The sequence below is a fragment of the Caretta caretta genome, chromosome 5 (genome assembly GCF_965140235.1).
Source record: "Caretta caretta isolate rCarCar2 chromosome 5, rCarCar1.hap1, whole genome shotgun sequence".
NCBI lineage: Eukaryota > Metazoa > Chordata > Testudines > Cheloniidae > Caretta > Caretta caretta.
In genome coordinates, this window is record NC_134210.1 from 103,748,333 (window position 1) to 103,763,431 (window position 15,099).

General features: G+C 43.0%; 1 protein-coding gene across 1 annotated transcript in view; it reads right to left on the reverse strand.

Annotated features, from left to right (window-relative positions):
- The window catches only part of GLIS3 (GLIS family zinc finger 3), a 261,503-nt gene that overhangs the window by 237,761 nt on the left and 8,643 nt on the right, over nucleotides 1–15,099 (reverse strand). Inside the window, exon 2 of the mRNA XM_048850509.2 lies at nucleotides 11,515–11,994. Coding sequence (XP_048706466.2) covers nucleotides 11,515–11,899 — 385 coding nt within the window. The 5' untranslated portion in view covers nucleotides 11,900–11,994. The remainder of the gene's footprint in view (nucleotides 1–11,514; nucleotides 11,995–15,099) is intronic.

Sequence of the window (15,099 nt, forward strand, 5' to 3'; positions counted from 1 at the left end):
TCCAATATAAAAGTAGATCCATTTGGGCACAAGGCCTAATATTCTTGAGGGACGTCTGTAAGTTGCCTGGGGCCTTTTGGATGAGTGTCTGTGTGTTTGCTAGTTTCCTTGTCTGTTCACATTTTCCTTAATTTAAAACAAACAACAACAAAAAGAACCAGAAGTTCATGCTTGAGATCATTTCTTTTAGACTCCTCATAAATGACTCCTGGGATTCACATGGGTATTGTGTGACAGTATACTTGAAAAACTGCACATCAAATACATATTTTATGCTTAAGGAGGCTTAATAGTTGAATTACATTTGAAGCATGACAAATGCTAAACAAATTGCATTCTGAAACATCCTCTGCCAAAGGAACCTCTTGCAACAATAATGTACCTACCAGAGCTTAAATGGAAATCAGGGAAAATATACCTCAAATATACTCTATCTGCAGTATGCCAAGCCCCAGAGTGAATTTTTCCCTCACCTTATATTTTTTCCAGCATCTTTACCAATCCATACAAATACTATTGTATGGGTTGTTGTAATTAAGTTCTGGGAGTTTCATGCACTAAATTGTGTTCTTTTGGCAAAAACCAAATCTGGTTGAAGAATTCACCCAGGCCTCTTTCTGTTGTCTTCAAATGCATCTCCCAGCCAATTGCCAGAAGTCCCCATTTGTGATCTCCTTGTGATCAAGTCTTGTTTTGTTTTTTTAACCATGTCAAGTCTGCTGAAGTATGTGGATACAAACTAGGGTCGGTATCATTTAATCACTTCACTGCTGCTTAAACATTGTCAATAATCAGGCTTATAAACTGTTGAAAACTGATTAAAGAGAATAACAGGAAAAAAAGTAAGACAGCATTAAGCTTTCCGTGTAAGGAGCTCTACAGCATACTGATGAACTTCTTTTTCAGATTGTGCCAACACACACATAAAAACAACAGTACTAAAGAGCAAAATAACTCTGTAAAAGATTTTGAATGTGGCTCAAGCTGCTTACTGATTAATACTTTTGCACATAACACTCCTCTCAAACCTGTGCGGTTATTGTTCCTGGTAAAACAAGCCTTTGTTGACAGCTAGGGGCAAATGATCCTTGCTGACCAAGTTCACAGTTCTCACACAACTTAACAGTTTGAGAGCTGCTCCTTTTTCCACAGCTAGTCCAAAAACCTTGGCATGATTGACATTTTTTTTTCTTTCTTTCTTTCTTTTTTTTTACAGTGTGGAAGAGTCTTAGGGCTTGTCTGCATGAACAATTAGTCTGCAGTAAACTAGGGTGTAAATCTATCCCACAACAGCCTGCCACAGTCTAACTGTTCACGTGCCCTTTGCTGACACATATTAACAGTTCGTTCTAGTGTTATGAGCTGGTCACAGAATGACAATATCCCGGATAAACCTGATGGAATTAAGTTAAACCGTACTGAATTAGATGTAATAACTTTGGGGTCCATTGTATTAAAAATGCAATTGTTTATGTAGTATTTTGAGATTGTATGTAACTTTGGGTGCTAATGTAATTCCTTCGGCTATCAGCTGTAAACTTGTGACCTCAGAAGAGACCCCTTTGGTGGGGTTTGAATGACTAATCACCTGCCAGAGCCCATGTTAAAGTTGGGGTGATCTCTGGTGAGCTTATTAGTATGTGTGTACATGCTTTCATTGTTTTTAATATGTTGTCTCTGTACTGCTCGTATAGGAAATGCCATGTGATAACTTATAACTGTTAGTTATCTCTCTTATTAGTCTCTGAAAAGCAAGCCTGTTTAGGAAGCCTGTCTTTTGTTGGGAATAACACAGTAAAGGCAGGGAACCGTTCAACCTGGAGATAATCCAATCTGAGGAGAGAGAAGGTCTGCACACAAGAAAGGCAACAGCCGGGGAGCCAAAAGCCTGAGAATGGCTGCCCTTGCTGAACCACTGAGGGGAAATATAGATGCAGTTGCCCTGAATTGTGACAGACTAGATCAAAGTACCCTCATGAACTGTTACCATGCGTCAGCAGAAAGAACAGAGCCAGTTAGACCACAGCAGGCTCGTATGGGGCAGATTCGCATCCTAGCTTGTCGTGGTCTAATCGTTCATGTAAACAATCCCTTCATGATCTCATATCAAGCATGTCCCACTTTATTGCACACTGTTTTCAGCAAAACTACAACAGAAATCAAACCCACAGCTGTCAGATGTGTCAAGCTTAGAACTTGTTGGAATCACAGGAATTAGAGATGGAAGAGACCTTTGCTGGAGGTTATGTGGCTGTGTAAATTAAAGCACAACTTGTTCTATGTACACTGGAGAAGGAGGGTTTTTTTGTTTGTTTGTTTTTAAATGGCTCCCGTTTGGTAGTTTTACTAACAAGTGTACTTGGATGATTTTTTATAACGTACGTCAAATATTTCCAAAGTCTCACTCTAAAGGCCAGATTCAAGCTTCAGTTACCTCCCAGTACTTCAACTACATTGATTTCTACAGAGTTTTTTTTTGGTGTGATTGAAGGCCACATTTGATTCCAAAGCACTGATTCTCCACTACATTCAATGTGGTGGCCACAAGAACCTGGTTGCAACTCCCTGATTCAGACATTCTCCGCACTTGTGCAAGGTATTGCTGCACAGGGCAGCTCAAACTTATACCACTGGCCTAAGATCCCTAGAGGATTGGATGTAGTAGATTAGACCACCACTCTGATACCCTCCCTCCCCTTCTGGTCCTGCCCATGCCATGCCCCTTGTGCACCCCCCCTTTCCTCTGAAACTGGGCGTAGGAGGGGAGGATGGTGTCGCAGCAGAACATCAACTGTATGCCAGCAAAGAGCTTCCCTGCCTGGGGGGAATTCTCCATTAGCCATCTTTTGCTGCTTTAAGGACACTTTGTGCTGGCCTGACTGGACTGGAAAATCCAGCCCTAAGTTTGTAATTGGCAAAGTTTTCACCAGCATTGCAGGAAAAACTGCAAAGTCATAGACCCTTTCTTTAAATACTCATCATTTTCAGAGCGATTTTTTGTACCATGTGATATCTGAGTGCATCAATGCGCAAATTCATGATTAAGAAGATTTCTGTCTCCCCTGCACATCTTCTCAATAATTTTATTGAGGCATTGTTGAGTTTGAGTACTTGTGGGATTGTTGCTTGGAACATGAAAAGATGAGACTATCCCCTTAAAGACACAGGTCTGTTTACCAGGCCAGAATAGGGCTTACGTACCACCTCATTCTGACGACTGTAAGCCCAGTGAGACTCCAAGAACAGGAGGTTCCAAGCATGGAACTTATGGAAATTGAACTCCCTCTAGCAGCAGTGTACAACTAGTTCTTTTACTTGTTTGTCCCACAATGAAGCACTGTTTGTGCCCTAAATGCTGCTTTCAGTGAGCTGGGAGTGACTCTTGGTTTTCAGAGCTGCTGAAAGTCTTAGCCATGACTACATCACCCATTTATTAGTAAAAGATGCTGTTGGAGTTTAAAGACAGAGGGCTCAGTACTGTGCTTCCATTAAGATAAGGGGCAGTTTCATCATTGTCTTCAGTGGGGCAGGCCCTGGGTTTGCCCAAGTTAACAACAAAAATTAAGTTTCTAGTTGAGATTTTCAAAGCTGGCCAGCAGTTAATTCTAATAGAAGATGCATAAATTAAATCCCCTCACTGTTTTGAATATTTTGACTCCTGTTTCTCGTCATCTAACCAAGTTCATTGGGGAGCATTTTCAAAAACACTCAGTGTTGGCCTAACTCTGTTTTTATTAGTCAATGGGAGTTTTACCATTCAGTGGCATTAGAGATAGCCCTGAAACCTGAACCCTTTTGAAAATCCTGCCCAGAATAGACCTTTATTTCACTTTATTCTTCAAACTCATTCAACTCTAATAAAATTCTCTGACAAAAAACGATAAAAATTGTCAGACCAAAGAAAACCGTGAGGCTATTCAGAGCAGTAGTGGTATGACCACATTCTTTGTGTCCCTTCTGAGTTATTTTATTAGTGTCTTGATGGTGCTTTGAATTGGGCTGGTGATAAACTATGTGTATATGTCCTTCTAGTTCAAAAACTGTCAGTACAATAAAAACACTACGGGCTTTATCCAAAGCCCACTGAAGTCAATGGGCTTTGGTTCAGACCCTAACATGCACCTTTAGGAGCTACTATCATACAAACATGCAACAAAGAGTCAGTTCCTACCCGGAAGAGTTTGCAAGACTACAGACAAAAGGTGGATAAATAAAACAGAAGTGGGGAGCACAAGGAAACAATGGGCTTGGCTACACTTGAGAGTTAGAGCACATTAAAAGGAGCCCCAGGTGCACTAGCTCACTACCCGTCCACACTGGCAAGGCACGTAGAGCGCTCTGACTCCGCAGCTACAGTGCTCCTGGTACTCCACCTCGACGAGGGGGAATAACATTTTGTGCGCCCCAGCTGGAGCGCCACGGCGCCAGTGTGGACCCCAGCTTTGTTAGTGCACTGTGATCGGCCTCCAGAAGTTTCCCACAATGCCTGTTCTAGCCACTCTGGTCATCACTTTGAACTCCACTGCCCTGCCCTCAGGTGACCTACCGTCAGACCCGCCCTTTAAATTCTCTGGGAATTTTGAAAATCCCCTTCCTGTTTGCTCAGCCAGGCATGGAGTGCTCTCAGCGAATCTTTCCAGGTGACCATGCCCCCATGCGCCAGGAGATCCCCAGTATGGAGCAATGGCAAGGTGCTGGACCTCATCAGTGTTTGGGAGGAGGAAGCTGTCCAGTCCCAGCTGCGCTCCAGCTGCAGGAATTACGATACCTTCGGGCAGATATCAAGGAACATGATGGAAAGGGGCCATGACCGGGACGCACTACAGTGCAGGGTTAAAGTAAAGGAGCTGCGGAATGCCTACTGCAAAGCCTGCGAGGCAAACAGATGCTTCAGTGCTGCCCCTGCAACCTGACGTTTCTACAAAGAGCTGGACGTGATACTTGGGGGTGACCCCATCTCCACTCCGAGTACAACCATGGACACTTCAGAGCCCAGTTCAACAAGGCAGGAGGACGAGGAAAATGGGAGCAAGGGTGCTGAGGAGGAGGGAGACACCCTGGTATCCCTAGATACATGCAGCCAGGAGCTGTTCTCAAGCCAGGAGGAAGGTAGCCAGTTGTGGCGGCTGGTGCTTGGGGAAGGACAAACACCAGAGAAGGTTCCCAGTAAGCAGCTCTTATTTTGGGAAGGAAGTTATTCGGTGCGGGCTCTTGGGGCAAGGAGGGTTAGGGCTGCATGCATACCTAGATGCGGAATAGGGCGCTGATTGCTCTCTCACATCGCGGTAATTGGCCTCAGTGATCTTTTCAAAGGTCTCATCCAGAACTTGGGCAATGCGCTTGGGCAGGTTTCTTGGGAGAACCACTGTGGTCCTTGTCCCAATAAGGCTAACTTGTCCGTGCCACTGTGCCGTGAGGGGTGGGGGGGACCATTGCTGCACACAGGCAAGCTGCATATGGGCCAGGGCAGAACCCACATTGTATTAGAAGACCCTCCCTTGCTTCCCAGGTCACCCTCAGCAGTGAGATATCTTCCAGGATGAACTCCTGTGGAAAATGTGGGGACAGTGTTCAGTACAGGGGCCCCCTGCTGCTGTTGGCTCTCCCCAAGGCACAGAAACCCAGAGGACAGTAAAGCCGTGAAATGGTCAGTCACGCTTGACCCTGTGCTTACTCACCATTTTGGGGCTCCGTGGGTTATGTGCTCTTGCTTTGGGACGGGCAAATTATGTGTAGACTGTTCTTGCTCTTAAGTATGGGGGAACCATTGCGCTGTCTGGTATGAGCAATGCTGCCTCTGTTAAGTGTTCCATTTTGCCTTTACAGATGCAGCCTTGAGATCTCAGCCGTCTGTGTTATCACCAGCCAAAAGACTCCAAAGAATCAGAAAGAGGCCATGTAGAAGCAAGGAAGACATGTTGCATGAAGTAATGCAGCATTCAAGTAATGAAAATCAAAAAGTGCAGGAGTGGCAAAACAGTGACAGGAGGATCCGCCAGCAGAATGAGGAGCGGCGGCACAAAAGCGCGGTGCTCCGGCAGCAAAGCACGGATCGGCTGATCAGCATAATGGAGCGCCAAGCGGACTCTATCCAGGTGCTCGTAGCCATGCAGGTGGAGCACTACCAAGCTGCCGCCCCGCCCCCCCCCCGGCAGTCCTTGTCCTAGAACGCTTTCCCTTGTGCCCCCATGTCACCTCCAACACACTTTCCCCAACATCCAGGTTCTTATCGCCACCAGCTGCCTCCAACACCTGTAGCTTCTCCACCCAGCCCTGAAAACTACGACCCTTACCCACTGCGCTCAACCCCCATCACCATGCAGTATAGCCATCCTGAAGTGCAGCACTCATTGCACAGCACTCCTGACAGGAAGGCTGAGTATGATAACAGGACCGTTCACAAATCTGTGATTGTACCATTCCCCACCCCACCCCCTTGCCCTGTCTGTTTCCCAAGCAGTTGTGTTTCTTTTCAATAAATGAATTTTTTGGCTTTGAAAACATTATTGCATAAAGTAAAAGATACCTTAGCCCAGGAAAGCAACAGGCACTGCAAGTCAGCGCAGCAAACACAGATTCCTACTAACATTGGAACCACTGCACTTCACTCCCGTGCAGGGCACCAGAAATTACTGTTGGCTTTCAGCCTCGAATTGCTCCCTCAAGGCATTCCTAATCCTTGCAGCCCCACACTGGGCCCCTCTAATAGCCCTGCTCTCTGGCTGTTCAAATTCAGCCTCCAGGTGTTGAGCCTCCAAGTTCCATGCCTGAGTGAATCGTTCACCCTTCCCTTCACAAATGTTATGGAGGGTACAGCATGCCCATATAACCGCAGGGATGCTGTCATCGGCCAGGTCCAGGTTCCCATACAGAGAGCACCAGCAGCCCTTTAAAAGGCCAAAAACACACTCTACAGTCATTCTGCACTGGCTCAGCCTGTTGTTGAACTGCTCCCTGCTGCTGTCAAGGCTCCCTGTGTAGGGTTTCCTGAGCCACGGCATTAAAGGGTAAATGGGGTCTCGAAGGATCACAATGGACATTTTGATTTCCCCTACGGTGATCTTCTGGTCTGGGAAAAAAAGTCCTGGCTTGCAGCTTCCCTGAACAGGCCAGTGTTCTGAAAGATGTGTGTGTCATGCACCTTTCTGGGCCAGCCTGCGTTCATGTCAATGAAACACCCATGGTGAACCACAAGCACCTGGAGAACCATAGAAAAATACCCCTTCAGATTAATGTACTCAGAGGCTAGGTAGGCTGGTGCCAGAATTGGAATATGTGTGCCATCTATCGCCCCTCTGCAGTTAGGAAAACCCATTTGTGCAAAGCCATCCACAATGTCATGCACTTTACCCAGAGTCACGGTTCTTCTGAGCAGGATGCGATTAATGGCCCTGCAAACTTGCATCAACATGATTCCAATGGTCGACTTTCCTACTCCAAACTGGTTAGCGACCGATCGGTAGCTGTCTCAAGTTGCCAGCTTCCAAATTGCAATAGCCACCTGCTTCTCCACCATCAGGGCAGCTCTCAATCTCGTGTCCTTGCGCCGCAGGGTGAGGGTGAGCTCCTCACACAGTCCCTTGAAAGTGGCTTTTCTCATCCAAAAGTTCTGCAGCCACTGCTCGTCATCCCAGACTTGCATGACGATGTGACCCGCCACTCAGTGCTTGTTTCCTGAGCCCAAAAGTGGCGTTCCATGGTGGTGAGCATGTCTGTGAATGCCACAAGCAAACTTGTGTCATATGCGTTACTCGAGTCTATATCATCATCGGAGCCCTCACTGTTACTTTGGATCATAAGGAATAACTTGACTGCCAAATGGGACGTGCTGGCGAGACTCGTCAGCATACTCCTCAGCAGTTCGGGCTCCATTCCCACAGACAGAAAGGGAAGACAGAGCGCGCAGTACAAGAAACGTTGAAAGATAGCACCAAATTGGACAGAAGCCCAAGGATTGCTGGGATGCGAACCAATGCATCACAGGGTGTTGGGACAGGACCCAAAATGCCCCGCCCCTCTCTGCCCCCTTCCCACAAGCCACAGCACCAAGATGGGTAGAGGTGCAGTGTGGGATAGCTGCCCATAATGCACCACTCCCAATGTCTCTGCAAGTGCCTCAAATGTGGCCATGCCACTGTGCTTGCAGCTGTCAGTGTGGACAGACTGCAGCGCTTTCCCTGCTGCACTCTCCGAAGCCAGGTTTAACTCAAAGCACTCTACATCTGCAAGTTTAGCCATGCCCAATGAGCTGACACTGTCCAGCATGACAACAGTGGTCACAGCAAATCAGCTGCCTAACCATTATCAAGATTTTTGGAGGCATCACTGAAAAGCATAGTTTTAAGGAGGGATTTGAAGGAGGATAATGAAGTGTCTTTTTCAGTATTTACAATGAGCTCCCCCCATGCATTAGGGGAAGTATGGGTGAAAGCATGGAGGTGCTTGTACGAATATTATAAAAACAGGCAGTCAAGACTGGCATCATTAGTGGAATGACAGTTAATATCTCAATACTAAGAGACAATAGATGGGTTGGGGCTATAGACCTCAAAAGTGCAGACAAGTAGTTTGTGCTTGTTGCAATGGAGAAGAGGCAGCCCATGGAGGGCTGCAAGGAAGGGGGTGAGATGGACATAGAGATGTTCCAGGAGAATGATCTTTGCAGCAGCATTTTGAACATCCACAAACAGTGCCATAGGCAAATATGATGCTTTACCAATAGAATAAAGATAGCTCCTTCTCCAAGAAGGTTACAGAGTAGATGTAAGGGCATTAATTACATTTCTGATACAGAGGTTTCTAGACAGGAGTTTACATGCAGAATGTGAAATTAACACACAACATAAGGGGCAGAACTGAAGCATAAAAATAGTCTCCCTATTCCCAAATAGAAGTTTTCTATTAAGATTTTACCCTGAAAATCCTACTATGTTACAGTTAGCTGTTGAGGTAATTCCTCCTCAAATAGAGGGCACAGCATTCTGTCGCCAATTATTGTCTAATCTTGCAGTATGGTTATATGCTGAGAAGTAACTCTAAAAACAGCATTGTGGGTTTCAGGATTATGGTCACACAATGATTTCAAGATCAACTTTATGACATTTCCAAATTGAAAGGTTTTTTTCTAAGTTCCAGTGTTACAATCTCACCATGGGATATAAAAGTCACGCTTGTTTATTTTTGGTTCTTGCATTATTACCATTCACAAAGAGTCTGCAACTTAGTTAACAGTTCTGCAGCTGATGTACAGGCCAGAACATCATCCAGGTTATTTTCACATAACTGTTGACTATGTAAATGTAGGGATAAGAGGAGTAAAAATATAGAAAATATTTATTTTTGCCAGAAAAGTAAACAGCAATCAACTGAAAGAGACATAGGGAGCAGATATGTTACGTAATGGCATCCCATTTATACAGAGTCATTTTTCTGAGCATAACTACACTTTAAAGGGATGAGATCAACTTGATTATGTGAAAATGGTACATTTTTCAAATTTACTTTCCCGAGAGAACTCCCTTTAAAGAATATATCCTGGAGTTTTGGTAATTATTATTTATTTTAATAATAAGACTTTTCTACTCCCTGTTGATATTTCAAAGGGTCTTTTAGGCAGGCCTCAAAGCAATACCAAACAGGCCCAGACCCACTTCTCTTCCCTTCTGCCCTAATCCCTTTTCTCTCAGACCACTCCTGCCTGCTGCCTCTTAAGTGTCACTTTCAGCTTTGCTGATGCTGTTTCTAGTGAATATCCTTTTGCGGAGCCTGGGTAGATTTAAAAAAAAAACAAAAAACAGTGAAACTGATTGTTCACAAAGTGCTGTTAAATACACACATATCTAACAATAAATTCTGTCTATTTTGTAATATTTTTATGTACTGAAAAATCCCATGATGTCCAATATTTTCTTTATTAGATGCTTTAACACTGTACTTGTAGCCATGTTATGCAATCAGTGCCACAAATGAAGTAAGGTAATACTTAACTAAAGTAAGAGACATACAATAGTGCCTGTTCAGACTTGCCTTTCTTATCCAGAGAATAAGAAAAAAAAACACTGTATGTTATGGAGTCTTACAATACACAAATGCATTACAAAACATTACTCTTAATAGGACAGAAGGTGAGTACCATTTTGAACAACATTTCCTTTTGAACTTTTTCAACATAGTTACAGAATAGAAATGTATCCTTTATAGAACTACTAGTATCTTGAGCAAGCATCTTTTAATGTAGATTGTTACCATTTTCTTTTCTTGACTTCAGCACCAATACCTATATAACTTTATTAAAAGCAATTCACATAGCTCAGTGGTTTGAGCATTGGCCTGCTAAACCCAGGGTTGTGAGTTCAATCCTTGAGGGGGCCATTTAGGGATCTGGGGCAAAAATTGGTAGGGGACAGGGATAGCTCAGTGGTGTGAGCATTGGCCTGTTAAACCCAGGGTTGTGAGTTCAATCCTCAAGGGGGCCATTTAGGGATTTGGGGCAAAAATTGGGGCTTGGTCCTGCTTTGAGCAGGGGGTTGGACTAGATGACCTCCTGAGGTCCCTTCCAACCCTGATATTCTATGACACTATGATTCCTGGGTAGCCCAAAATTTTCTGCTTTTCCTTCCATGCCAAAGAAAAGATCCTGACTTTTCAACCGACTTTATCCCTTACTGTAATAGAACCGGGAAAGTTTTCCAAAAAATCCAGTATGCCCAATATGCCTGTTATGAGCAGATGTAGACATGGCATATTCATTATAGTCAAGAAAAGCCTCAAATACTGCAGCCACATACTTAGAGTAAAGTTGTGAAAAGCAAGAGACAGCTGAAGCAACCCACTTGGAATAAATAGGATACCCCACCCCACCCCCTCTCAACCCAAAAACTTTTCCTGATGTTTGGAAAAGTGTAACTTTTTTCTTTCATTCAATCTGGAATTCTCTCAACTTCCAGGACAGGAAGGGAAGGTGCCAAAATACCTAAAATGGTGATCACTATTTCCAACCTGAAACAAACCCCCCAGTTCAAGCCTTGTTTTGCAGGCTCCAGAGCTTCATGTAGTTCAGATAAGCCTCTGAAGTAGCAAATGCCTATCCAAATAGAACTGAACTCCACACCTTGTGAGGTTTGCCTCACTAGTTAGGATGACACATACAATGGTTCCCAATCAGTAAGTCATGGTTGAAGGGTGCTCAGTGGCCAGTAGCCCTTCAAAGTATCTAAAGAGTTTTACATACTGTGCAGTACACTCACTTCAAAAACATCGACAACACTGCTGCTTCCATCAATGAGCAGTTGTGCTCTTACATCCACTACAGAATTTTTCCTGTAGCACTTGCACAGCTCTGCCACAAAAGCAAATAAAATTCCCCACTGCACCATACAACAATTCTGGGCAATCACTAGATGTTGCAAATCCTGGGGTAATAATCAAACTATGAACGATTTACATTTTTAGCCAATACTGTTAAGCATGAGATAGCAGCAAAGGAAGGATCATAATTAGAAAAATTGCTCCTACCTTTAATTGTGCTTGGGCAGAAGATGTTCCCAAACTCCTGCTGCTTTGGTTTTAAAGACTGTGGTGCTGGCAGCCCTGGAGGCTGTGGGACTTGGAATAAAGGCTTCCCATTTGTAACCACTTGTCTCCTGGGACTTAAAGCAGGGAGGTGGATGGTACTTTCAGTGACGTTGCTCTGAGGAGCTACCCCTCCTCCAAGGGGCATCTTTAAATGGAGGCTGGTAGACAAGTTTCCAATAGCTGGCCTTGGGGTGCTGCTATTTGAAGATGGGCAGGGTGTTCCTGCATGAACTCTTATAGGCGGAATTTGCTGTCCGTTGATCATCCCGGGACCATGGGGAGTACCTGAGGTCCGGTGGTTCATACTGCATGACCTCCCATTCATTGTCAAGTAGTTGCAATGATCAAAATGTGTTATACAAATCCACAGGTATCAATGACATCAGGCTAAGGTCAGTATGTTATCCATAGTGATTAAGCCTGTTAAAAATACATAAATAAAAATATTTTACATTGTAGTAAATAATATATGATGACAGGACTGTTCACAATATTTAACTACATGAAAAAATATTGATTATGATCAGCAAAGTGTGAGCAATATACAGGCAATCAAAGAGAGAGGACAAAGCTAAATGATGACTCAGAAATGTAATAAGAAAGCCTGCCCCTTCAAAAGCAGAAGTTTACAATAGGGTCAGCTGTCTTCATACTAGATAAACTAGCCATGAAAGGGAGTGAATACTGAGCAAGTCAAGGAAGTCAGCCTGGAGTGAAAAGCAGGGGCTGAGTGGAAGTCAACACCAGGATGAGCACCACTATCCCATTCTGCCAGCTCTTCAGTCTCTTGATTAAAAAGGTGCTGAAAACCAAAAACACAGCAGCCAAGCAATATTCAGACACATACAAGACATTAAAGAGATGCCAGTTGACATTCTAAAGATCAGAAATACAGCAGAACAGATTGCAGAGGGTTTTTTCTTTACTACACAGCATGGGACTCACTAGAAAAAAATCCTGTAAGAGTGCTCTACTGTGCTAATTTCATAAAAAATAATTGCAATCATTGCAAAGGTGGATCAAGATGTAAATCTCATAAATTCAGATTGTTTTTAATGTCCTAATAAAGCATAGGGCCAAATTTTCAAAGGCAGCCTTTTAATTGTACAAGTCCAAGTTTTTCCAGAGTATTTTTCCACTTACATTTTTATGAATGTTCACATATACACACACACAAACAGATCTGTGAACAGAAGCAGCATTTGTGGATGCAAATCAGGTGGTTAAGATATCACACAAATGGGATAATTTGGGTCCCAGTTCAGCAAAACACTTAAGCACATGCTTAATTTTAACAACCAGATTCAGGTGTTTAAATTTAAGAATATGCTTAAGTGTTCTACTGATTAAGGACTTAGATACCTAGCTAACTGTTTTGCACAATTGCAGTTTTCACACACAAAACTGAGGCTCAAATTACACATGTTTATATTCAGACACACAGGATTCTATCTTGCAAATGACTAAGAACCCTGGCCTTGATCCAGCAAAACACTTAAACACATGAGTAGCCCCACTGAAATCAAAGGACACTGGGCTAGATGGTTCATGATTGAAGTCCATAGGACTATGTGACACAGAGGACACTTTGCAAAGGGCCCCCTTTTCTTTGCAAACAACTCTCATCTCATACCTGACAAACTCACTACACCAAACACATGTCTTTCAGGGTATTTATCCATAAAGTGAAGTATCTAGAGAAAACTCATAACCTGTGAAGACTCATTATAATTGCAAGATGTATGTACAGGTAATATTTAAGGAATAATGTAACTATATTGAAAATATGCTTTATGGTCTTGCAGAAAAAATTAGTCGCCATGGAATAATATTTTTTTGGTGATGACCCATTGGAGTCCTCACCACTCTTTGGTTAGCTGGTGCTGTAATGCAAGACTAATTGTCTAGCCTTACTCCATCCCAAGACTACCAATGGAAAGGCATCAGAGACAACCGGAAACAATCAAAACCAGCTAGAAGTGTTAAAAAAACAAAACAAAAAGGAATGTTTCGATAGATAGGGAATCTGCCAGAGACAAAAGACTGTTTCAGTATATCAGAGAGTGGGGAGAGACACTCTGAATTCATTCACTGAGGAAATATCTTGTGGAGAAAGGGTGTTTTCATGAATGTTAGGATCCTGTTTCTGTAAAGTCAACCATCTCTGCAGCAGACTGAACTTTCAAGAGAAAACTACTTTATTAGGTAGGAAACATAACTGTTAGTAAGGGTAGACCCAGGTTCGTGTTTTAGGATTTTGTTTTGTATTGTAACCATTTGTTTCTACCACTCTGTATTGTTTCTAGTTGAATCTCTACTCTTTCTAAAATAAAGCTATTTTTGTTTTAGTATAAGTGCTCATATGTGAGGTGTGTTATACAGGAGTGGTGATTTAAAGTCTGACCAGTAAACTGGGGCATATTGCTCCTTAGGGGCAGAGGCTCAGGGGTTTCTGTGAGTAGCCAGCGTCAGGAGCTAGATATCACAGGGGAACACTTCAAGGGGACTCGGGTGCATCTCTTGTTAACCTGCGAGACAGAGACGGGGTGGCATAGGCCACAGAAGAGTGTTTGAGTAGCTGAAAGGCTGGTGATGTCAGGGAGCTAACACCCAGTTACTACTATCAAGACTCCCTCATGCTGGAGGCAGGGGTAACAAGGTGACTCTCAGTGCCAGGTACCCAGAGAGCCATCGCTGACTACTCTACTCACATGCTTAGAGTTAAGAACTTCAGTCCTACAAGGTCTAAGCACTATGGCCCTGATCTACCCAAAAAAAGCATACACTTAACTTCTTGGTGAATTGGGATCCTAGGTCTCAGTTCCATGAAGATCAAGTGTGTGTGCGTGCGCATGTGTATTTTATATATATAACGTTTAATATATATCAATTAGACACACACATATACACACATGCACACACATATTTCAGTTTGTTATTCGATAACAAAGGGTCTAATCTAATCCTATTCCCTTATTTTTCATTGTTATTTTTTATATTACAAGAATATAAATTAGAAAACATATTGGTTAAAAAGCAATATCATTTATTTTCATGCATGGCTGCAGCATAAATCACATTTTCCAACTCAACCAAGGACAGACAGAGCTGAATGTTCTTAGATTCCCAAGGTTCATTTTAGTAAGCAGAATGTACTTTGCCCTAACACAGGTGACTGGCTCTTTAGAAAAGAACTTATAAACAAAAAGCTGTCATGCTGTTGGCAAGGCTATACACTACAGCAGTATAAATCGGCAGCAAGTCAAAATCATTCTTGTCTATAATTTTTAACTACATTAGAAAAGTACAAACATAATAAAGAAGAGATTATACATGACAGGTTTATTAGTTTTGTTCAGCAACAGTGTATTTAGATTAATTGACGGAAGAATATTTCTACACAATATATATACACACACCTAAAGGGCCCTATCAAATCCAGGGCAATATATTCCACGTGTTTTTAATACTCTGATTTCCTTGTTATTTTTTATGTAATACTGTATGCTACAATAAACCGCAATA